This window comes from Lampetra planeri, chromosome 57 (assembly GCF_965212315.1).
Source record: "Lampetra planeri chromosome 57, kcLamPlan1.2.h2, whole genome shotgun sequence".
In the NCBI taxonomy this organism is placed as follows: Eukaryota; Metazoa; Chordata; class Hyperoartia; order Petromyzontiformes; family Petromyzontidae; genus Lampetra; species Lampetra planeri.
The window spans coordinates 2,115,253-2,140,462 of NC_136163.1; the positions used below are offsets into that span (position 1 = coordinate 2,115,253).

Sequence of the window (25,210 nt, forward strand, 5' to 3'; positions counted from 1 at the left end):
CTCGCCTGGTGTACAGGAGGACGTGGGTTTGATCCCAACCCTGACGCCTGCTGTATATTTGCAGTTTGCGTGTCTCTCTCTCTCATCATCATAACGGTGGCAAGGAGATGTTAACTACCTTGCCTGGTATACAGGAGGTCGTGGGTTCGATCCCGACCCTGACGCCTGCTGTATATTTGGAGTTTGCGTGTCTCTCTCTCTCTCATCATCATCATGGTGGCGAGGAGATGTTAACTACCTTGCCTGGTATGCAGGAGGTCGTTGCATGAAAGAAGAGCAAGATAGCAGCTCAGTGGTTTCTTACGCATTGGGATCCTCAGATGGAATGCACATTAAACATTCGTACTATAACCAGCTAAAAATGGTGTAATAGTTTAAATAGACTGCGCACACTTCTACCACATTCTCCCCGTGTTTCCCAAAACATCTCTCACTCGCCCCTACCCCCCCTCCCCCCAGACGAGCGTGGCCATGGACCTGTGCGACGAGGTGCACGTCTATGGCTTCTGGCCGTTCGTGCACGACCTGCCCACCCCAGCGCAGGTGAAAGAGGACCAGAGGAGGAGGAAGCCGAAGAGGAGCAGGAAGAGTAAGAAGGGGGCGCAGGCCGCCGCGGCCGCCCCTGTCGACCCACCGCAGGGCCGCCAGTTGCCCCACCACTACTATGACGACCAGCAGCCCAAGAAAGTGCACTCCATGCCCAGCGAGTTTGCCGAACTTCTGCGGCTGCACAGCCGCGGGGTGCTCCGCCTGCACGTGAACGCTTGCGGGGGTCAGTGATGGTGCCGCGGTGGTGGCGGCGGTTCCCTCCAGAACCCGCATCCCCCAACAGAACCCACGTTCCCCTTTCAGAACCCACGTTCTTCCTCCAGAACCCACGTTCCACCACCAGAACTCACGTTCCTCCTCCAGAACCCACGTTCCCCTTTCAGAACCCACGTTCTTCCTCCAGAACCCACGTTCCACCACCAGAACTCACGTTCCTCCTCCAGAACTCGCGTTCCCCCTCCAGAACCCACGTTCCCCTTTCAGAACCCACGTTCTTCCTCCAGAACCCACGTTCCACCACCAGAACTCACGTTCCTCCTCCAGAACTCGCGTTCCTCCTCCAGAACTCGTGTTCCCCCTCCAGAACCCACGTTCCCCTTTCAGAACCCACGTTCTTCCTCCAGAACCCACGTTCCACTACCAGAACTCACGTTCCTCCTCCAGAACTCGCGTTCCTCCTCCAGAACTCGCGTTCCCCCTCCAGAACCCACGTTCCCCTTTCAGAACGCACGTTCTTCCTCCAGAACCCACGTTCCACCACCAGAACTCACGTTCCTCCTCCAGAACTCGCGTTCCTCCTCCAGAACCCACGTTCACCCTTTCAGAACCCACGTTCTTCCTCCAGAACCCACGTTCCACCACCAGAACTCACGTTCCTCCTCCAGAACTCGCGTTCCTCCTCCAGAACCCACGTTCCCCTTTCAGATCCCACGTTCTTCCTCCAGAACCCATGTTCCACCACCAGAACTCACGTTCCTCCTCCAGAACTCGCGTTCCCCCTCCAGAACCCACGTTCCCCTTTCAGAACCCACGTTCTTCCTCCAGAACCCACGTTCCACCACCAGAACTCACGTTCCTCCTCCAGAACTCGCGTTCCTCCTCCAGAACCCACGTTCCACCACCAGAACTCACGTTCCTCCTCCAGAACTCGTGTTCCCCCTCCAGAACCCACGTTCCCCTTTCAGAACCCACGTTCTTCCTCCAGAACCCACGTTCCACCACCAGAACTCACGTTCCTCCTCCAGAACTCGCGTTCCTCCTCCAGAACTCGCGTTCCCCCTCCAGAACCCACGTTCCCCTTTCAGAACCCACGTTCTTCCTCCAGAACCCACGTTCCACCACCAGAACTCACGTTCCTCCTCCAGAACTCGCGTTCCCCCTCCAGAACCCACGTTCCCCTTTCAGAACCCACGTTCCTCCTCCAGAACCCACGTTCCACCACCAGAACTCACGTTCCTCCTCCAGAACTCGCGTTCCCCCACCAGAACCCACGTTCCCCCCGGTACCCAGGTTTTAGATGCTTATAGATGCTACCTACACAACAAGGCATTGGGGTGCTTCGTTGGGCCCTGCGTACGCATTTCATGCACGTTATTGCGGACCGTGCTTTACCTCCTGCATTATATATTATTTATTACCGCGGCATGTTTCAATAACGCGACGTTCTTCGGGAACCCAACTACTGCCTCCCGCCGCGTTGTCGGGCAGCAGGAACGTCATATGAACGACATTCGGTATTTATTTAGGTGTTTGAATATCTTAACACAATTCCCGTTTTATTGCCAGAGAGGGTAAACACCTTTTATTATTTTTCATGCTTTGATGCTGGCATAAAAGGTATCTCATGATTTAGCTGCTCACCACGAACTATACATGCAACTATACACGTGCATTGTCCTTGTGCTGTTCGCCTTTTGGCGTTCTCTGGTCTGACACTGGTGGTGAGACTAGGCCCTAAAGAAGGCTGCTGTCTCTGGTGTAGGCCAATCCATTTCAAAGACAACGTCCATTTTTTATCAGAGCCATGTTTGTTTGCATATTCACCACAAGTAACGTGTTTGGTTAATGTGGTGCTTGACTCCTTGCGATAGGTTTTTATTTGGTTCAAACACCAAATAGATACCTCCTGTTTTATTGACAGAAAGGGTAAAGCCTATTCTGATTTTTCGTACGTAATATGTTGAACTTCTTTCTCACCACCGTACGTAGCCAACCGCGCTAATAGGAGGTGTAGGGGGGAGGGAAGAACAGCAAACTAAACACAACAACAATAATTTCTAAAGGAAGGAGCGTTCCAGACGGCCACAGAAGCGCGTCCGAAAGCACCGCGCGGCGACGATGCGGTGATTGCCGTCTTCGTTCGATGACTTGGCCAGAAGCCATCGCCGCCGCCGCTTGCGAGGATGACGAGGGAGTTCGCGTGACCGACGGTATGTAGTATGTAGCTAATTGACGAGATCAGCGAGGTGACGCTGAAAGGGTACGCACGGACGGGTTCGTGAACACGTGCACGCACTCACGCGTACTTACCCGCAACAACAACCACAACAACCACCGCAACAACAACCGCAACAACGAAAACAACCACAACAACAACAACCACAACAACGACAGCAACAACAACTACAACAACCACAGCAACCATGACAGCTGTGACCCAGGATATTTAGTCTTTCTGTTTACAATCCCCTCAATGCCCTCTCTCACATGTAAACGTTACGATCTCCAAAGTGGATGTGCAACTTGCGCAGATACAGAAACTTAATTTATTACTTTCTTCGCGGTGTGTAAAGGGTGATTATGATTGTTTTTCGGTGTGATCACAGTTATCTATGTTTCATGGTAGAAAATATATGGCAATTCTGTAATATGTATGCTTCCACGGGAATCAACTTCCCCTGTACATAGACTCAGCACTGCTCCCCATAGAGTCAACACTTACCCATCGACTCAACACTGCCCACAGACTCAACAACTCCCCTGTACATTTTATCAATCCACCTCCTTAACCTCCTTCCGTTCCTCTCTTAAATCCTCACCTCTTCTCCATCGCACATTCCCCTTCCTCGTCCTGTCGCCCCTCTGCATGGAATCTATAACCTCGAACACTCAGCCCTAAGAGTTAGTAGCTGTAGTTTACGTGCCTTAGCCTGGCTCTCCGAAGTCGCAGCTATTTACATCGGACATCCTCTGCAGCCGAAGTGTGCCCTTCGCATTTTATGGGCCTGAGGTGTTTTAGCACTGAACCGTCAGGAATCGTTGCACGTGCCTTAGACTGGGCCCTCTGGGCTCTCGGGCATTAACTACGAACCCCAATAATCCCGAGCAAGCGGCCTTAGTCTCGCCGAGCCATTTCAATGACGACGATAGCGATATTCCATTGGAACCTCATTTGCCAGTAAAAAAATATGATAATTGTTTTTTAACCCTTTTATCTGGCAACAAAACTGACACCTTTTTTTACAAGGAGTCATGTTTGCATAGACCACAATACCTGCAGTCATAATGCAAACAAAAACATAACTTTGATAATGTATGTACTGTCCTTGAAGTTGATTGGTCCACACCCGAGACAGCTTTCCTTTGAGCCTAGTCTAACATGGTGTTGGACCAGATGACGCCAAAAGGCGCACAACTCAAAGACAATGCACCATCAGAGTATGAGAGCTCGGGGTAAGCATTTACACGATTGGATACATTATCAGAGTTATGTTTTTTGTTTGCATTATGACTGCAGGTATTGTGGTCTATGCAAACATGACTCCTTGTAAAAAAGGTGTCAGTTTTGTTGCCAGATAGAAGGGTAAAATAACAATTATGATAGCGATATTATTTATATTGCCACCACGGAAGGCTTGGAATCATTCGCGGACAGAAATGACCACTGGGCCTTGAAGAAAGAGGTGGAGGACCTTTTAAGAATGGTGGGAATTTTAAGAAAGTGGTGGGGACCGATGACAAAGAGGGGCAGGACCTTGAAGGAAGATGTGTGGCCTTTAAGAAAAGGAGAGGAAGACCTCACAAAGAATGGCCTGGAGACATTACCTGTTAACCCCTCATCAGTGCCCTAGTTTATTAAAGACCAATTGAGACCGTATTGGTCACCCCGTGCTCCTTATAAATCTCAAAGTTCATCCTACAAAGTCCCATCACAAGGGAGAAACACAAACAAATGGACACAATTCTTTTCTTGTTGCCGGTATTGAAACGGCTGTTCTCCGTATGGATCTGAAAAACTACCTTTCCCTGTACAATAACACGGGGTTAAACCGTACGGGTTGACGGGTATGCATTTGTCTGTACGCGATTTAGCCCAAAAAAAAAATACACCTCTATCATGGATAATATTTGCTCTCAGTCCATCAAAGCCAAGGCACTTGCAGGGTTGGTCCCGTGACCCTCCTCCTGGCAGCAAGCGTGGCGCGTTTGACGGCACTTCGCGTGACCTCGGCGTGCACGTGGCCTGGCCTGGCACAGACCACGTGGGCGGCGCGCGTCACCACCACCTGGTGGCGAATGGCGGAGGCGTTTGGCGTTTTGGTCGATAAAAAAAAGTGTACGGGCAAAAATTTGCGAAGGGATTTTTGAGTCGATGCGCATGAAGGCGCGTGGTTTGTTGTTGTTTTTTGTTGCATAATCGGTTACCGCAATAGGTGGGGTGGGGGGAAACCAGGTTAAACCGGTTAGTCGCACGCAAAAAAAATGTTGAGAGCGATAAACAAACATAGGCACGCGTGTGTGTGTGTTTTCGCCGGCGAAACGTGCAATGAGAATTAGTTTTATTTTAAAAATATTCTAACGTGCGGACACACATATATATAAATGCTGTCTTAGCTGGTAAATGTATATGGGGGACAGTATAGAAGCAGAGGGGAAGACAGCGAATAAAGTCTCGGCGTAGACGCGGTTCGAACGATCGGATGCAACTGGGGCGTAAGAAACTCGATGCGGGTTTGTTGTTGTTACTTATCTTATCTCGGACGAGCACGATCCATAGACTAACATTGCCCATAAACTAACATTGCCCATATACTAACATTGCCCACAGACTAACATTGCCCATAGACTAACATTGCCCATAGATGTAAATTGCCCACAGACTAACATTGCCCATGAACTATTATTGCCCATAGACTAACATTGCCCACAGACTAACATTGCCCATAGACTAACATTGCCCATAGATGTAAATTGCCCACAGACTAACATTGCCCATGAACTATTATTGCCCATAGACTAACATTGCCCATAGACTAACATTGCTCATAGACTAGCATTGTCCATTGACTTACATTGCCCATAGACTAACATTGCCCATAGACTAACATTGCCCATAGATTAACATTGCCCATGAACTATTATTGCCCATAGACTAACATTGCCCACAGACTAACATTGCCCATAGACTAACATTGCCCATAGACTAACATTGCCCACAGACTAACATTGCCCATAGACTAACATTGCCCATAGATGTAAATTGCCCACAGACTAACATTGCCCATGAACTATTATTGCCCATAGACTAACATTGCCCATAGACTAACATTGCTCATAGACTAGCATTGTCCATTGACTTACATTGCCCATAGACTAACATTGCCCATAGACTAACATTGCCCATAGACTAACATTGCTGATGGAATAACATTGCCTATGGACTGACATTGCCCATAGACACATTGCCCATAGACGAGCATTGTCCATTGACTAACATTGCCCATCGAGTGACATTGCCCACGGAGTAATCACGGACAGCTAAATGGAAGCAAGGCGCTCACCACTGACGAAAGGAAGGCACACATATCGTGAAGGCACACATATCGTGATAACACCGTGGAGATGTCAATAAGTATTTGCATCTACTGTTATTGATTCGCATCGATTGTTATTGATTCGCATCGATTGTTATTGATCTAAGATTCCAATAGATTTGAGTTTTAATGTGTCATTTTAAAAAGAAAAACATTACAGACCCTTTGGCCATCCACTGCTAGATGAAGGCCTCCGCCCTCCCCACGCCGTGTGAGTCATGAGGCTTGGTTGACCATACTTCACCATGCTGGTCATCCAGCGTGGGGGAGCGGTAGTGTTGCTGTTCGCGCGCTGCGCCATACAGATCCGGCGACCCGAGTTTGATCGATGCCAGCTCACGGCCAACACCGGCGGCGATTACCTGAACTGGTCCTGGGGAGACAAAGGCGGTCGGGCGCGGTGCTGGCCCACCCACCCGCTCGCGTTCCGTGCCTGCCTTCGGAGGTGCACGCTGACAGCACTTGGCCCCACAGTCTATTTCACTGTCAACAAAAAAAAAACATTTTTTTCTGGCCTGGACTTTTGCAGCTGTTCTAGACTAATTTCAGGGTGCTGATTCGAAATCTGATCTCAGATTTGCTCTATCACATCTCATTTTTATGCTATCGGCATACCCCATTTTCATTGATTTTACCCGAAATTATCTCTGTCACTTATGATTGCAAGTTGTTACGAGTCAGTGACTGCTTTAGCGTTAAAATATGGTGCTGTATTTTTAGGATAGTGTGTTTATAATATAATTTTATGTAGATATACACATTTATTTAATATTTTTCTTCTGCAGTTTTTATTGAAAATGCAACATTTGATATCTCAAAAACCTGATGTGATAGACAAATTTGGAATCGGCACCCCAAAATTACCTTAAACCCGTTGGAATACCTTATGCCAGAAAAAGTGTGTTGACCAGTTTCATGCTTCAAATTTGAGGCTACACCGGGGGTGTGGGATGATCTTTGTCTTCGGAGGACCAGTTCGAATTACCACTTCGCCACTGACGTTGGCCGTGAGTGTGAATCGACCTCGCGAGTCGCGCTCACCACTGCGCCACCGCTCCCCCGGCCAACGCAAAAACCTCGAAGCTTTTTTGTGACGCCACCCACCCTCATCGCCCAGTCACTCGAGGTCGCTCCACTGACAATGTGAATTTTTTGTAGGTTCATTGACTCGCGTTACTTCGCCGTGAGATGATAACGACGAGGGCTATGTTTACGTTTGTGTGTGTGTTTGTACAATTGTGGGATCACTTATCCAGTGGGAAATAAAGGTTGGTCGTTTTATCAACTTTCCCACTGCTCATTCATTCCGCACTTTGTTTAACCATTTATATAGCATTCACTGTTACCACCACCACCACCAACTACCAACAAGACAAAGATCCCCCGTATAGCTAGCACCACGCCCGGCCGCCTTTGTCTCCCCAGTGGCGATGTTTATGACACACCGCACCAGGTACTCATCTGAGGCTGAGTCGACCTGGGGGAGGCCCAGGACCGGTTCAGATAATAATCGTCACTGGTGTTGGCCGTGAGCGGGAATCGAACTCGGGTTTGCCGGGTTCGTAGCGCAACGCGCTAACCCGCTACGGGGCTGTCCATAAATGATGTCACGCGATTTTGGACAATTTTTTACCCCCCCCCCCCTCGTCACACGGCGTCACAACAAGTCAGACCCCCCCCCCCCCGCAAATATGACGTCACAAAGCTCTGCCCCCCCCCCAAAACCATATTTCCACTTTTAAAATAAAACATGCTTAAAATCGCTTTAAACTGTCATTGTAGTGCGTATTTAATGTGGCGCTGCACTCTGATGTTGTAGGAGTGTTGTTATAACAATTAGTGTTGTTGTAACAATTCTATATTTATTTAAAATTGCGCATTTTGATGTGACGTCACATTTCTCACCCCCCCCCCCCCCCCTCGTCACACATCGTCAAAAATGTCTGACCCCCCCCCCCACCCCCCCATGGGAGGGGGTAAGCTACCATTCCTGGATGTTATGTTTGAGAAGAGACCTGATGGCTCGTTGGGACACTCTATCTACTGGAAAGCCACGCACACAGATCTATTTGAAACCTGATTCCCACCACCATCCGGCACAGAAGAATTCCCTCATCAAAACACTACACCATAGGGCCCACTGCATTTCTGACAAACACCACCTAACCAGTGAACTGGAACACGTACACCAGGCCCTGAAGATGAATGGGTACTCAGACCGTATTATTCGCAAAGCTGTGTCTCCAACCAGGGAGAAACAACCCCCTGAGACGCCAATCAAAAGATCCGGGTCCGATTCAGTAGAGTACACAAATCCGTGATCTAATCCCATCAGTGAAGGATGTCATTGCTGACATGCAATATCCTGGAGTCTACAAACTAAGTTGCACATTTTTCGATTTAAAGCTTTCGTGACTGCAGGGATTCATCTTCTTGGTTCTTTCGGTAAAGTCACGTAGAATGGAAATAATAAAAGAATAAAAAAAGCGTTTTTTATTTTATTATTTCCATTCTACGTGACTTTACCGAAAGAACCAAGAAGACCTATTTACTAATGTCATTGTTTAACATTGAATGCAGATCTCCCCCCGCCGCCCCGCCCCCCTCCCCCCGCTGCCCCGCCCCCCGCTCCCCCCGCCCCCTACCCCTCTGCCCCGCCCCCTCTCCCGCTGCCCCGCCCCCTCCCCCCGCCGGCCAGCCAATCGCAGCCCTCCGCCCCTCAGGCAACTGCATCGGCCTCGTCCGACCGCCGCCTCGGGCCAGCCACCCGCGATGGTGAGGCTACGCAGAAAGTGGCTTGCGCTGGTGGTCTTCGTCGTCTTCGTCGTGGGCGTCATGATGGGGCTCGGGGCCGTGTCGCGACGGGCCGACGACGACGACGGCGGCGGCGGTGGCGGCGGCGGCTCCTTGTGGGAGTTCATGCCGCGACCCCGAGCCGTTGTCGGAGGCGACCCCCTCGCCGCTCCCGCTCGGCCGGCTCCCGCGTCGCCTCTGCCGGCGGGGCCGCCGCGCAAGACCGAGGCTTCGGACGGCGACCAGGCCGCGTCTACGGGACTCGTCAAGGGGGACGGCGCGAATGGGAGCAGCAACAACGACAACAACAACGACGACAACGACGGAGACGGAGGAGGAGGAGACGTGAACTACGACGTGCACATCTTCTACTACGCCTGGTTCGGCAACCCGCGCTTCGACGGCCGCTACGTGCACTGGAACCACGCGCTGTTGCGCCACTGGGACGCGAAGGTGGCGGCCGCGTGGCCCACGGGGGCCCACGAGCCGCCCGGAGACGTTGCAGCCTCCTTCTACCCCGAGCTGGGCCCCTACTCGTCCCGCGACCCCGCCGCCGTGCACGGACACATGCGACAGCTGCGACACGCCGCCGCCGGCGAGTCGCTCGCTCCTTCATTCATTCGCTCGTTCGTTCCTTCATTCATTCGCTCATTCGTTCGCTCGTTCGTTGGCTTGTTCGTTCTTTCGTTCGCTAATTCGTTGGCTCGTTCCCTCATCCATTAGCTCGTTCCCTCGTTCGCTCGCTCATTAATTCGTTTGCTCGTTCATTCACTCATTCGCTCGTCCCTTCATTCGCTCGTTCCTTCATTTCGTTCTTTCATTCGCTAATTCGTTTGCTCATTCGTTGGCTCGTTCGCTCATCCATTCGTTCGTTCCCTCATTCGTTCCCTCGCTTTCTCGCTCATTCGTTCGCTCGTTCCTTCATTCGCTCATTCACTCGTTTCTTAATTCGCTCGTTCCTTCATTCGTCCTTTCATTCGCTCATTCGTTCGCTCATCCATTCGCTCGTTCCCTTATTCGTTCCCTCGTTCGCTCGCTCATTAATTGGTTCGCTCGTTCATTCATTCGCTCTCTCGCTCATTCGCTCCCTCGTTCACTAATTCGATCATTCGCTCGCTCATTCGTTCCTTCGTTCTCTCGCTCATTTGGTCGTTCGTTACTCCGTTCGCTCGTTCATTCATTCGCTCGCACGATTGGCTGGAGGGGTCGGGCATGTCAATCGCACGGGTGTTTACGCGTTCGTTCACTCTTCATTCATTTGTATGGGTGTTCAGTGTCGATTCGCACACTCAGTCGGTCGCATGGGTGTTCGTTCATTTGTGTGCGCGCTCAGTCGTTCGTTCAGTCTGGTTAGAGTGGGGGGCGGGGGTTCACTCCCTTACTAAATCATTCTCATTGGTGTTCATTCGCTCATTCATTTGTATGGGTGTTCAGTCGGGGGATGACGGGCATCTCACTCGTTTATTAAATAATTGGCATGGGTGTCTATTTGATAACTCATTCGTTTGTATGGGTGTTAAGTCAAGAGGCGATTCGCTCACTCATTCAATCGTTTCGCATAGGTCTTCTTTCGTTCAGTCAGTCGTTCAATCAGTCGTTAAGTTGGTGCGTTCAGTCGAGGGCACATGGTTCATTCATTCAGCGGTACAATTGTATGGGCGTTGAGTCCTTCATTGACTCGTGTGGCTTATTCGTTCAGCCTGGGGCAGGTGATTCATTCATTTGTATGGGTGTTGAGTCCTTCATTGACTCGCGTGGCTCATTCATAGCCTCGTCCTGAGAGGTAACGGCGACTTGGGGAGGCCTTCCATCTAGCAGTGGATCTACCATGGTTGCCCATTATGTATATATGTAGAATTTCCATACCTGTCAACCCCTTATCAGTGCCCTACCTTATTACAGACCAATTCAGACTATTGGTCACCCCGTGCCCCCTTATACATATCAACGTTCGTCCTACAAAGTCCCATCACATGGCAGACACACAAACAAATAGACAATGTTGTTGCCCTATTGAAACGGCTGTACGGCGTATGGACCAGAAAATTCAATTTCTCTGTACAAGAATACGGGGTAAACCGTATGGGTTGACACGGTATGGATTTCTTTTGCACCGTACATAGCCAACCGTGCTTATTGGAGGAAAGACAGTGATGACACGAGTGTAAATTAATGTGAGTTGTATCGTTTGCACCGGTGATCAGTCATTCGCTTGTGACGAGTCTACTGTCATTCACTCGGTCATTGCACTGGACGGACGTTCAGTCTCGATTTAAAGCTTTCGTGACTGCAGGGATTCATCTTCTTGGTTCTTTCGGTAAAGTCACGTAGAAGGGAAATAATAAAATAATAAAAATAAAACATAATAAAATACAATTCTCACGACGTTTCGGCCACAACGCAAGCAGCCGTCCTCAGGTGAAGAACAGGTCTGTCGTTCAGTCGTTCAACTTGCCAATGAGCAATTCGCGAGGTCTTCTCGGCCAATAATTAGTACCGGCTGTGGTGTGTAAACGTCAGCACTGGGGAGACAAAGGCGGCCGGGCGTCGTGTGGGCCACACCTTCCTCTAGTGAGGTGCGAGCATGCCGGCCTTAACAGCACTTGCCCCAACAGCCTGTTAAGGCTACACGGGGGGAGGACCTTTGCCTGTTCGTGCGTGTGTGTGTGCGCGTGCCTGGTGTAGTGTAGCGGTCAGCGCACTGCGCTACGAACCCGACGACCCGAGTTCGATTCCCGCTCACGGCCAAGGCCGGCGGCGGTTATCTGAACCGGTTCTGGGCCTCTCCCCTAGGTCGACTCGGCCTCAAATGAGTACCTGGGTGCGGTGGGTAAAAACATCGCCAGCTGGAGAGAGACAAAGGTGGCCGGGCGTGGTGCTGGCTATACGGGGGGTCTTTGTCTTGTTGGTAGTTGGTGGTGGTAATAGTGAATGCTATATAAATGGTTAAACAAAGTGCGGAATTAATGAGCAGTGGGAAAGTTGATAAAACGACCACCCTTTATTTAGTGCAGCGCTCGCCCCCGACGGTCGGCTAAAGGCTGCACGCCGACTTTTGTGTGTTTTCTGCGCAGGCGTACTCGTGCTCTCGTGGTACCCCCCCGGCAGGAAGGACGACAACGGAGACCCCGTAGACGATCTCGTGCCGATGCTGCTGGACGCCGCTCACCGCCACGCGCTCAAGGTGCTGCCCGGCAACGCGGTTTCGGCGAGGGGACAGTCCACTGTCCGAATGGCGTTGCGTTGTCACGACACCCGTTGGGATGCAGGGCGCGATGGGTGTCGGACTAGGGGGCGCGCGTTTTTTTGTTTTTTCACGCGGATGCGATTCGGATATACGGCGCGATCGAGCGAACGGAGCTACGGTCGGTCGCGCGGGTGGGGATAAGCGGTCGTACGGCTGCCTCGCGGTTTAACGTCGCGAAACAAAGGCATTGGGATGCTGCTGAATGCTTATAGATCCTACCTCGCGTCACACAGCAAAAGGCTTTGGGATGCTGCTGGATCTTTCTAGATGTTACCTAGTCACAACAAGGGATTGGTATGCTGCTGGATGCTTCTAGAGGCCACCGAGCGTCACATCAAAGGCATTGGGATGCTGCTGGATTCTTCTAGATGCTACCTAGCGTCGCAACAAAGGCTTCGGGATGCTGCTGGATTCTTCTAGATGCTACCTAGCGTCACACAGCAAAAGGCTTTGGGATGCTGCTGGATTCTTCTAGTTGCTACCTAGCGTCACGAGAAGGAATTGGGATGCTGCTGGATTCTTATAGATGCTACCTAGCGTCACAACAAAGGTATTGGGATGCTGCTGGATCTTTCTAGATGTTACCTAGCGTCACATTAAAGGCTTTGGGATGCTGCTGGATGCTTCTAGATCCTACCTAGCGTCACAACAAGGGATTGGTATGCTGCTGGATGCTTCTAGAGGCCACCGAGCGTCACATCAAAGACATTGGGATGCTGCTGGATTCTTCTAGATGCTACCTAGCGTCACGAGAAGGAATTGGGATGCTGCTGGATGCTTCTAGATGCTACCCACCGCGCGTCCTCAGTCTTTGTTGAGCCCTGCGTGCGCATCTCACGCACGTTATCGCGGACCGTGGTTTAGCCCATGCTGTATATTCATTATAACTCGGTGTTCTTCAGGAAACACAACTACTACCGCATTACAGGAGAACAGACTGCACGTTGAACGTTTGCATCATACGTAGACGACCGAGGTGCGGGGGAAGGACAACAAACTAAACACAAGAACAAGAAGCAGTAGTAAAGATTTGAGTTTGTAAATCTAGATGATGATGATTTCAAAGTGGCAGGGCTCCAGCAGCTTCCTAACATCGGAAGCAAGAGCATTCCAGACGGCCGCAGAAGCGCGTCTGAATTCGCGCATAGCGGTGACCACTGTCTTTGTTTGATGGTCAGCCAAAAGGGTAGTATATAGTGTAGTGTATATAGAGTATTGTGTAGTGTAAAGTGTGTATAGAGTGGTATATAGAGTTGTGTGTAGTGTATAGAGTAGTGTGTAGTGTAAAGTGTCTATAGAGTGGTATATGGAGTAGTGTGTGGAGTAGTGGGTAGTGCAGTGTATAGAGTAGTGGGTAGTGTAAAGTGTGTATAGATTGGTATATAGAGTTGTGTGTAGTGTATAGTGTGTGCGATGTGTAAACATCACCGCGCGGGAGACAAAGGCGGCCGGGCGTGGTGCTGGCCACCCACCTCCCTCGCGTGTGCCGTTACGGCCTTCGCCGGTGCTACTTGCCAACAGCACTTGCCCCAACAGTCTGTTAAGGATAATTGGTTTTTTACCCTTCTATCTGGCAACAAAACTGGCACCTCTTTTTACAAGGAGTCATGTTTGCATAGACCACAATACCTGCAGCCGTAATGCAAAAAAAAACATAACTCTGATAATGTATGCACTGTCCTTGAAGTTGATTGGTCCATACCCGAGACAGCTTTCCTTAGAGCCTAGTGTCTCACATGGGTTGGACCAGATGACGCCAAAAGGTGCACAACTCAAAGGCAATGCACCATTAGAGTATGAGAGCTCGGGGTAAGCATTTACACCATTGGAACCTCATTTGCCAGTAAAAAATATGATAATTGTTTTTTTTACCCTTCTATCTGGCAACAAACTGACACCTTTGCCCCAACAGTCTGTTAAGGCTATACAGAGTGGGGGGGGGAGGGATTCTTTGTCTTTGTCAGCTCGAGGGAGCTGAGTGCCTCTGTGTGGTTGCAGGTGACGTTTCACATCGAGCCGTACAAGAACAGGGACGAGCGGTCGGTCCGCAACGATGTCAAGTACATCATCGACAGGCGAGTCGCACCTTCGTTGTTGTTTATGTTTTGACAGGTAAGGGCCCACTGAGATACACAGCCGCTTTTCAGATGCGAACAGGCTGTCACATGATAGCTCAACGAAGCGGCTTAGCGTCGATGGCAGTGTTAGTCTGTGGGCAGTGTTAGTCTGTGGGCAGTGTTAGTCTGTGGGCAGTGTTAGTCTATGGGGACTGTAAGTCTGTGGGCAGTGCTGAGTCTATGGGCAGTGCTGAGTCTATGGGCAGTGTTGAGTTTGTGGGCAGTGTTAGTCTATGGGGAGTGTTATGCTATGGGCAGTGTTAGTCTGTAGGCAATGTTAGTCTATGGGCAGTGTTAGTCTATGGGGAGTGTTAGTCTGTGGGCAGTGTTAGTCTGTGGGCAGTGTTAGTCTATGGGGACTGTAAGTCTATGGGCAGTGTTAGTCTATGGGCAGTTTTAGTCTGTGGGCAGTGTTAGTCTGTGGGCAGTGTTAGTCTATGGGCAGTGTTAATCTATGGGCAGTGTTAGTCTATGGGGACTGTAAGTCTGTGGGCAGTGCTGAGTCTGTGGGCAGTGTTGAGTTTGTGGGCAATGTTAGTCTATGGGCAGTGTTAGTCTATGGGCAGTGTTAGTCTATGGGCAAAACAAATATTAGACCTCCTTTGCCAGTCCCAACATTAAATAATAGGGTTTTTCCCCTTTTTTTTTGGCAACAAAACTGAAACCTTTTTACGAGGATTCATGTCTGCATTAACCACAATACTTGCAGTCAAAATGCAAACAAAACACACACTCTGATAATATATGCATTGTCCTTGAAACTGATTGGTCCACACCAGAGACAGCTTTCTTTTGAGCCTCGTTTCAAACGGTGTTAGACCAGATGACGCCAAAAGGCATACAGCTCCAAGACAATGCACTATCAAAGTAATGAGGGCTCTGGGTGAGCATCTACATCATTAGACCTCCTTTGCCAGTACCAACATATAATAATAGGGTGTGGACCAATCATTTTCAAGGACAATGCATTTATTATCAGAGTGTGTGTTTTTGTTTGCATTTTGACTGCAAGTATTGTGGTTAATGCAGACATGAATCCTTGTTAAAAGCTTTCAGTGTTGTTGCCAGAAAAATGGGGAAAAACCCTATCATTAAAAACTAAATAGTTTGATTTCATTCGTGTGTTTATTTTTTCAAGTGATTTATTTACCTATCCTACACTTTGCTCTCCTATCGTGCGTTTGCATCGTTTGCTGTGGTCACGTTCTGACCCCGTGCTCCTGCTGGGTCATCTGTTAAAAAAAAGAGTTTTAAAACTCATCGGATTCCCCCTCCTGCAGTATAACTAAATACACTGTCAACAAAAAAAAAACATTTTTTTCTGGCCTGGACTTTTGCAGCTGTTCTAGACTAATTTCAGGGTGCTGATTCCAAATCTGATCTCAGATTTGCTCTATCACATCTCATTTTTATGCTATCGGCATACCCCATTTTCATTGATTTTACCCGAAATTATCTCTGTCACTTATGATTGCAAGTTGTTACGAGTCAGTGACTGCTTTAGCGTTAAAATATGGTGCTGTATTTTTAGGATAGTGTGTTTATAATATAATTTTATGTAGATATACACATTTATTTAATATTTTTCTTCTGCAGTTTTTATTGAAAATGCAACATTTGATATCTCAAAAACCTTAGCTGATGCAGCTAATCTGGCTGTGACGGTCCCACCTGATGACGGAGACTTGTGTTGCCTCCGAAACGTCGTGAATTTTATTTTTGTTTTGTTTTATTTTACTTTCATTACTTTTAATGTTTTACCTACGTGACTTTACCGAAAAAACCTGAGAATATGAATCATTGCAGTCACGAAAGCTTCAAATCTAGAACTGATGTGATAGACAGATCTCAGATTTGCTCTATCACATCTCATTTTTATGCTATCGGCATACCCCATTTTCATTGATTTTACCCGAAATTAACTCTGTCACGTATGATTGCAAGTTGTTGCGAGTCAGTGACTGCTTTAGTGTTAGAATATGGTGCTGTATTTTTAGGATAGTGTGTTTATAATATCATTTTATGTAGATACCCACATTTACGTAATATTTTTCTTCTGCAGTTTTTATTGAAAATGCAATATTTTATATCTCAAAAAACTGATGTGATAGACAAAAACTGATGCCAGATTTGGAATCAGCACCCCAAAAATACCTTAAAACCGTTGGAATACCTTATTCCAGAAAAAGTGTGTTGACCAGTGATATACTGATTCCGATTCTGCTCGTGTTTGCTGCACCACAACCTTGGGTTTTCTCCCTAAGCAAGGAAGTCACCCCACGTCAATTGTCACGACCATTGTTGGCCAACATATCCCAGCGCTTGCCAAAAAAAAAACCGACTCATTTGGGATCGTACGGAACAGCCGGAGCAACTGCAGCAGCATCCGCCCCCACTACTACTGTGGATAAGTTTGGCAGGATCCTCGTGAAAGAGAGAGAGATGATAATGAGACTCTCCTGGCTAAACAAGCTTAACTTAAATAACGGACTTTCATTCAGCCGTTTGTTGACTCATTCGTCCATCCGTGAACGGGTGACCGAATGGGTGACTGGACGGGTGAATGAATGAGTGAATGAACGGGTGACCGAAAGGGTCACTGGACGGGTGACTGAATGAATGAGTGAATGAAAGGGTGAATGAATGGGTGAATGACTGTACGGGTGACTGTACGGGTGACTGAACGGGTTACTGAATGAATGAGTGAATGAATGAATGAATGGGTGAATGACTGAACGGGTGACTAACGGAATGTGTGTGAGCGAGCGGATCAATGAACGAACGAAGATGTCTCTCTCTGTGTCTCTCTCTGTCTCAATGTCTCCCTCTGTCTCTCTCTGTCTCTCTCTCTGTCTCAATGTCTCTCTCTGTCTCTCTCTGTCTCAATGTCTCTCTCTCTGTCTCTCTCTGTCTCAATGTCTCTCTCTGCCTCTCTCTGTCTCAATGTCTCTCTCTGTCTTAGTGTTTCTCTCTGCTTACCTTTTCCAGCCTGGTTCAGAATCAGAATATTTATTTAGACTGCAGGAGGAGGAATCAGAATAGCTATAAAGCTTCGTCCAGTACGGGGGGCACGGGGCCAGAGCGTTGCAACAACAAACTAGACCAGAAAACACGACAGGAGTATACACAAAAAATGGTAAATAAGTCACCAACATATTAATAAACGATGAATGAATAGAAATAATAAAATAAAACATAATAAAATAATTCTCACGACGTTTCGGCCACAACGCAAGCAGCTGTCCTCAGGTGAAGAACAGGTCTGTCGAGACGCTGTCTTCCATTCTACGTGTCTTTACCGAAAGAACCAAGAAGATGAATCCCTGCAGTCACGAAAGCTTTAAATAAAAAAAAAGATTAATGAATAATTTGCATGAGTCCGATTTATCAAGATTGGGCCAAGGTCATGCACAAGAGAAACCAATTAGTCCCAGACCACAGCAAGATGACAACCGCACGGAGGTAGTAGTAGTAGTGGTGGTTCCTCGTTGAAATGGCGTGCAAACATTGAGTTTATCGATTAACTACGCAGGGCAATGGTCAAAGTTCGCAAACCGCATTGGCAAATGTGACTGCTGTGTCCGCCACTGACCCTCTGCTTCAGGATGTGGGTTATTTGTTTGAGGGATGGTTGGTTAGGCAGCGCCAGTCCGGGCGTTTCTACTGCACGTACACGGTGAACTTCTTTAATCGGAAGTGCGGGGGGAAGCACAACAAACTAAACGCAACAACTAGCAGTTCTAAATAAATGAGTTTGTCAATCTAGATGATGATTTCAAAGTGCAGCACAGCTCCCAGTGGTTTCCGAAGATTGGTGAGGAAGGAGCATTCCAGACGGCCGCAGAAGTGCATCTGAAAGCGCCGCACGACGATGATGATGATGATGAATTAGTTTTCAATGTAGTATAGTAGGGCAGTGTATAGTGTAGTGTCAAGTGAAGTGTATAGTAGTGTAGTATGTAGTGTATAGTATTATGTAAGTGCACGTCAAACTTTTTTCGCACCGTGCGTAGCCAACCGCGCGAATTGGAGGTGCGGGGGGAAGGATAACAAACTAAACACAACAACAGCAACAACAATCAGTTGTAAAGAAATGAGTTTGTCAGTGCAGATGATGTACAAGTGCATAGATCCAGTGGCTTCCTGATACCGGATGGAGGAGCCTTCCGCAATCAGAATCGGTATTGACGCTGGAGGAATCCGATGAGCGAAAAGCTCTTTTTCCCACAGACGTCCAGGCGTGCCGCGCTGGCGTTCCTGTTGCGTGGACGACTTAAAATTGGTGCACCCCCCACCCCTCACCCACCCACTCCCCTCCACCCCTCACCTTCCCACTCCCCCCACAACCACTCCCCTCCCACCCCCCACCTCCACCCCACCCTCCCCACCCAGTCCCACCCCACCCTCCCCACCCCACCCCTCCCCCCCACCGTACCCTCCCCACCTACTCCGCCCCCCACCCACCCCCACCCTCCCCATCCACTCCCCTCCCCACCCGCTCCACCCACTCCCACCCCACCCACTCCCCCCACCCCACCCCCTCCCCCCCACCCTACCCTCCCCACCTACTCCGCCCCCCACCCACCCCCACCCTCCTCATCCACCCACCCCCACCCTCCCCACCCACTCCTCCCCACCCACCCTCCGCCCCGCGTGGCCCACCAGGTACGGCAGCCACCCGGCGTTCCACCGCTACCGCACGAGCTCCGGGCAGGCCCTGCCGCTGCTCTACGTCTACGACTCGTACCTGACGGCGCCCGACGCCTGGGCCGAGATCCTCACCCCGGGGGGCGCGCAGAGCGTGAGGGGCACGCAGTACGACGCCGTCTTCCTGGGTGAGCGGGGTGGGGGTGAGGGTGAGGGTGGGGGTGAGGGTGGGGGTGAGGGTGGGGGTGAGGGTGGGGGTGAGGGTGGGGTTGAGGGTGGGGGTGAGTGAGGGGGCGAGCGATTGACAGATGCTCGCGGGCGAGCGAGCGAGCTAGCGGGGAAAATCTCTCCACCGTCACCACCGCTACCCAGTGCGTGATTATCCTAGTAGCACAAGTAGCTACTACATATATAGCTACAGGCCCTGCCACGGGCTAAATGCTTTCAAGCTATCAATACCGGTTCAGCGATTCTGCACTTGCTCTATTACTACTAGGTTGTTGGGGGGCACCATAGGCGCCCCCCAACAACCTAGTAGCGATTTGTAATTAGAACCGTGTGCATTGTTTTAGGACGATCGCGCGATGTAACTTTAATGTGAATGAATGAAAATGTATTTGAACTTTAGTTGTGATATTGACATTCACTTCTCAGAGCTATGACTTGTTAATCAGTGCAAGAACTGTTAGGATTATTTGGGAGCTCTTCAGGGGTCTTTGGAAGTGGTGGTGGGGGGGGGGGGGTCCCCCTCAGCCCCCACCCCTGTCGGCCCCTGAGCGTGCTGGCAGATCAGCTGACCACAGCGCCTTATTAGGGCGCACATCACCTCGGGGTCGTACATGTTTGGGAGGGGCGCACCTCTGGTTGGCTGCTTGCTCGGGGTCACGTGACGCACTTTAACCAATCCGTGCCGCGTTAATCACAGTCACAGAATGACAGAGCTGGGTGTTTATATATATTTATAATACGATACCGCCTTCAACTTTTACGAACGACTCGGTGTCTAATGTTAGCGATTTGTCGTATTATCCGGTTGTATAGCAAACGAATAAATACAATTACGTTACTATGCAACTTAAATATTCGTTTTAAAGCTTTCGTGACTGCAGGGATTCATCTGCTTGGTTCTTTCGGTAAAGTCACGTAGAATGGAGATAATAAAAATAAAACATAATAAAATCATTCTCACGACGTTTCGGCCACAATGCAAGCAGCCGTCCTCAGGTGAAGACCAGGTCTGTCGCGCGTCAGACGCTGTCTCCCCGACAGACCTGGTCTTCACCTGAGGACGGCTGCTTGCATTGTGGCCGAAACGTCGTGAGAATTATTTTAATATGTTTTATTATTTTATTATTTCCATTCTACGTGACTTTACCGAAAGAACCAAGAAGATGTTAAATATTCGTGTTTAAATCATTTAGGGCACTTAGCTTAATCCGGCACTGCCGCTACCCCTCCCCCCCCCCCCCCCCCAGCACTGGTGGTGGAGCAGCGCCACCTGGGTGAGATCGCCCGCGCCGGCTTCGACGGCCTCTACACGTACTTCGCCACCAACGGCTTCTCGTTCGGTTCGTCGCACCACAACTGGCGCTCGCTCAAGGCGTTCTGCGACGCCAACGGCCTCCTCTTCGTGCCCAGCGTGGGGCCCGGCTACGCCGACGCCAGCGTGCGGCCCTGGAACCAGCAGAACGCTCGCGGGCGAGTCCACGGCAGGTCGGGACCCCGCCGTCGCCACCACCCCGTTCGTCCTATCGCTCGTTCATTCACTCGCCCATTCATTCACCCACTCGTTCATTCACCCGTTCGTTTATTTACCCTCTCTCGTTCGCCTGTTATGTCACCCGTTCGTTTAATCGCCTGTCCATTCATTCACCCACTCGTTCATTCACCCACTCGTTCGTTCACCCGTTTGTTCGCCCGTTCATTCCTTCACCTGTTGTTTCACCCGTTCATTTATTCACGCACTTATTCATTCACCCGTTTGTTCATGTACCCTCTCATTCGCCTGTTATTTCACCCGTTCGTTTAATGGCCTATCCGTTCATTCACCCACTCGTTCGTTCACCCGTTCGTTCACCCGTTTGTTCATCCGTTCATTCCTTCACCTGTTGTTTCACCCGTTCATTTATTCACGCACTTATTCATTGACCCGTTTGTTCATGTACCCTCTCATTCGCCTGTTATTTCACCCGTTCGTTTAATGGCCTATCCGTTCATTCACCCACTCGTTCGTTCACCCGTTCGTTCACCCGTTTGTTCATCCGTTCATTCCTTCACCTGTTGTTTCACCCGTTCATTTATTCACGCACTTATTCATTCACCCGTTTGTTCATGTACCCTCTCATTCGCCTGTTATTTCACCCGTTCGTTTAATGGCCTATCCGTTCATTCACCCACTCGTTCATTCACCCGTTCGTTCACCCGTTTGTTCATCCGTTCATTCCTTCACCTGTTGTTTCACCCGTTCATTTATTCACGCACTTATTCATTGACCCGTTTGTTCATTTACCCTCTCAGCCTGTTGTTTCACCCCTTCGTTCACCTATTTATTCACCTAATGTCACCCGTTTATTCATTCGCCCGTTCATTCACCCGTTAATTAATTCACACACTTAATCATTCACCAGTTATTTCACCTGTTCATTCATTCCCCTGTTCATTCACACATTCATTCATTTGTTATTTCACCCGGTCATTCATCCGTCCGTTCTTTCACCCGTACATTCTTTCACCTGCTCTTTCACACGGTCATTTGTTCAATCATTAATTAATTCATCCGGTCTTTCATCCATTCATTAATTTACTCGTTCTTTCACCCGTTCGGTCATCATCCGTTCATTCACCCATTCGGTCATCATCCGTTCATTCACCCATTCGGTCATCATCCGTTTATTCAGCGTGCAGTCATGGAACCAGCTTAGGTGTGTATTTTACGCTCACAAGACAAAGATCCCCCGTACAGCCTTTACAGACTGTTGGGGCAAGTGCTGTTAGCGAGTAGCACCGATGAAGGCCGGCACAGTACATGAGGTGATGGGTGGCAAGTGGCCATGGTTACACACCGCACGAGGGACTCATTTGAGGCTGAGTCGACCTAGGGGAGGTCCAGGACCGGTTCAGATAATCGTCACCGGTCTTGGAGTCCATGAGCGGTAATCAAACTCGGGTCGTCGGGTTCGTAGCGCAGCGCCCCAGCCGTTACCCTAAACCCGGACACACACACACTCATATACGTGTGTTGTGTGTGCCTGTGTGTGCGTGGTGGGAGCGGTAGTGTAGCGGTCGGTGCGCTGCGTTGCAAACCCGGCGACCCGAGTTCGATTCCTGCTCACGGCCACAAACACCAAGTGACGATTATCTGAACCGTTCCTGTGCCTCCCCTAGGTCGACTCAGCCTTAAATGAGTACCTGGTGCGGTGTGTAAACATCGCCACTGGGGAGACAAAGGCGGTCGGGCGTGGTGCTGGCCACCCACCCCCTCGTGTGTCGTGCCGACCCTTCGCAAGCGCCACTCGCTAGCAGCACTGCTAGGGGTTTAACACGTAGTAGGCTTTCGCGACCAATATCATCCACTTGCTTATTTGCCCGTCCATGGACGGGTGAATATTGCAGTAAATCTGAAATATTCAATACAAAAATTGTTCAGTTCATGATTACACTGGTCAACAAAAAAAAAACATTTTTTTGTCTGGCCTGGACTTTTGCAGCTGGATAGTGTGTTTATAATATCATTTTATGTAGATGTCCACATTTATTTAATATTTTTATTCTGCAGTTTTTAATGAAAATGCAATATTTGATATCTCAAAAACCTGATATGATAGACAAAAACTGATGCCAGATTTGGAATCAGCACCCCCCAAAATTACCTAAACACTGTTGGAATATCTTATGGCAGAAAAAGTGTGTTGACCAGAGTTATTAATGCGGGGGGATGGGGTTGCCCCATGTGGAGTGACGTTATCCGCGAATGGTTATTGGGGAGGGGTGCAGCATGTGGAGTGACGTCACCCGCTATTGGTTATTAATGAGGTGAGCGGTGCGGCATGTGGAGTTCGCGACCTTCTTGTGCTTCAGTGTAAATTACCACGCCGGCATGAATATTAATGAAGGGGGGGGCCTCTTTTGCAGTGACGTCACGCACGGATGTAGCGCTGTGCTGCGTAGGTTTATTTTTTACCGTCACTTTCTGTAAAGAAACGTCGTCATATTGTAAGCGACTTTGCGTCGTAAATTATTTCATTTTAGCTCGAACCTTCCTCTGCGTTAGTTTAAAAATCCATCCACTCATGAATATTTATGAGGGGGGCGGGCCTCACGTGGAGTGACGTCACGTTGGGGGGCCTCATGTGGAGTGACGTCACACGGAGGGGGTGGGCCTCATGTGGAGTGACGTCACGCGTGGGACAGACAGACATTTCTGGGTGATTATAGTCGGTAATAAGAGGTTTTTTGGGTTAGATAGCGTAAGTATAGAAATTTGTCGTTAAACCCGCCACGACCCGACACAGCCAACTAGTAAGGGTTGTTACGTAACCAGAACGTGGCCAATTCGTCACTAGTACAGCACTAGTGTGTAGTGTATAGTGTATTGTAGTGTACTAGGACAGCACTAGTGTATAATGTAGTGTATTGTGTATAGTAGTGTAGTGTATAGCAGAGGTGGGACAAAGTCATTGTTATGCAAGTCCAAGTCGAGTCGCAAGTCATCAAATTCATGACTCGAGTCTGACTCGAGTCCAAGTCACATGACTCGAGTCCACATCTCATAGGTGGGACAAAGTCATTGTTATGCAAGTCCAAGTCGAGTCGCAAGTCATCAAATTCATGACTCGAGTCTGACTCGAGTCCAAGTCACATGACTCGAGTCCACACCTCTGGTGTATAGTGTAGTATATTGTATAGTGTAGTGTATCGTGTAGTGTATAGTGTAGTGTACAGTAGTATATTGTATAGTGTAGTGTATAGTGTAGTGTACAGTAGTATATTGTATAGTGTAGTCTACTAGTACAGCACACCGGTGCGTTGGAGAGCCAAGCCACAACATTTACAATCTGAGTGACGACGTTTCGCCAGCAATTACGACCAACTTCATCAGGCGACGCCCATATTTGTCTCGTTCCTTATACGAGGCTACGTGGGGGACCTTTGCCTTTGCGTGCCGCGCAGGTACTACGAGGCCGCGTTCCGCGCCGCCCTGCTCACGCGCCCGGAGATCATCTCCATCACCTCCTTCAACGAGTGGCACGAGGGCACGCAGATCGAGACGGCCATCCCCCGCAAGGGGAGGGGCCGCGACGGGGGGGCCGCGGGGGTGGGGGCTGGGGGGGGCGCCCCCTACCTCGACTACCTGCCGGGGGCCCCAGACATGTACCTGTCGCTCACCAGGAAGTGGGCCATGAGGCTGAGGAAGGAGAAGCAGCAGTGGCTCATGTGATGGGGGCGCGGGGAGGTACGGAGGTGAGCGTGTGGGAGGGCGAGTGAGAGAGAGAGACGGAGAGAGGGTGGGGAGAGTGTGGCGGAGAGAGAGTGTGAATGAGAGAGAGACAGACTGCTGAGCGATGGAGAGAGTGGTGGAGAGAGCGGGCAGAGTGTGAATGAGAGAGGGGAGAGTGAATGAGAGGGAGTGATTAGCGATGGAGAGAGTGGTGGAGAGAGCGGGCAGAGTGTGAATGAGAGAGGGGAGAGTGAATGAGAGGGAGTGATGAGCGATGGAGAGAGTGGAGAATGTGAATGAGAGAGTGTGGGAAGAGGGTGGAGAGTGCAGTGTTTGTGTGTCGGATAGTGCGAGAGAACATCTCCGTGTGTAACACTGTGGGTGTAGTGACTGTGATGGGTTGTTGGTGTGTGTAGCAGTGTGTGTGGAGCAGCGTTACCGTACGGCAACCACCAGCCACCACAGCCTGATCGACCGGTAACCACTACCACCACAGTGTTACCGACCACTAGCAAAGAGGTGGGGGTTGTTTTTGGCAGATGGTGTGTGGTGTGTGTGTGTCTATGTATATGTAGAGGAGCAGTGGCGCAGTTGTTGACGCACTGCG

General features: G+C 49.6%; 2 protein-coding genes across 3 annotated transcripts in view; both read left to right on the forward strand.

Annotated features, from left to right (window-relative positions):
* The window catches only part of LOC144735745 (alpha-N-acetylneuraminide alpha-2,8-sialyltransferase-like), a 73,360-nt gene extending 65,717 nt beyond the window's left edge, over positions 1–7,643 (forward strand). For both annotated transcript variants that reach the window (XM_078618242.1, XM_078618243.1), the window contains exon 12: positions 460–7,643. In XM_078618242.1, coding sequence (XP_078474368.1) covers positions 460–780 — 321 coding nt within the window. In that variant the 3' untranslated portion in view covers positions 781–7,643. The remainder of the gene's footprint in view (positions 1–459) is intronic.
* A 1,422-nt stretch (positions 7,644–9,065) lies between these two features.
* Positions 9,066–24,895, forward strand: LOC144735744 (glycoprotein endo-alpha-1,2-mannosidase-like). Its single transcript, XM_078618241.1, has 6 exons — positions 9,066–9,750; positions 12,230–12,339; positions 14,401–14,477; positions 19,185–19,354; positions 20,642–20,879; positions 24,336–24,895. Exons 1-6 carry the CDS (start codon positions 9,135–9,137, stop codon positions 24,601–24,603), a joined length of 1,479 nt encoding a protein of 492 aa, XP_078474367.1. The 5' UTR covers positions 9,066–9,134; the 3' UTR covers positions 24,604–24,895.
* Positions 24,896–25,210: the final 315 nt, after the last annotated feature.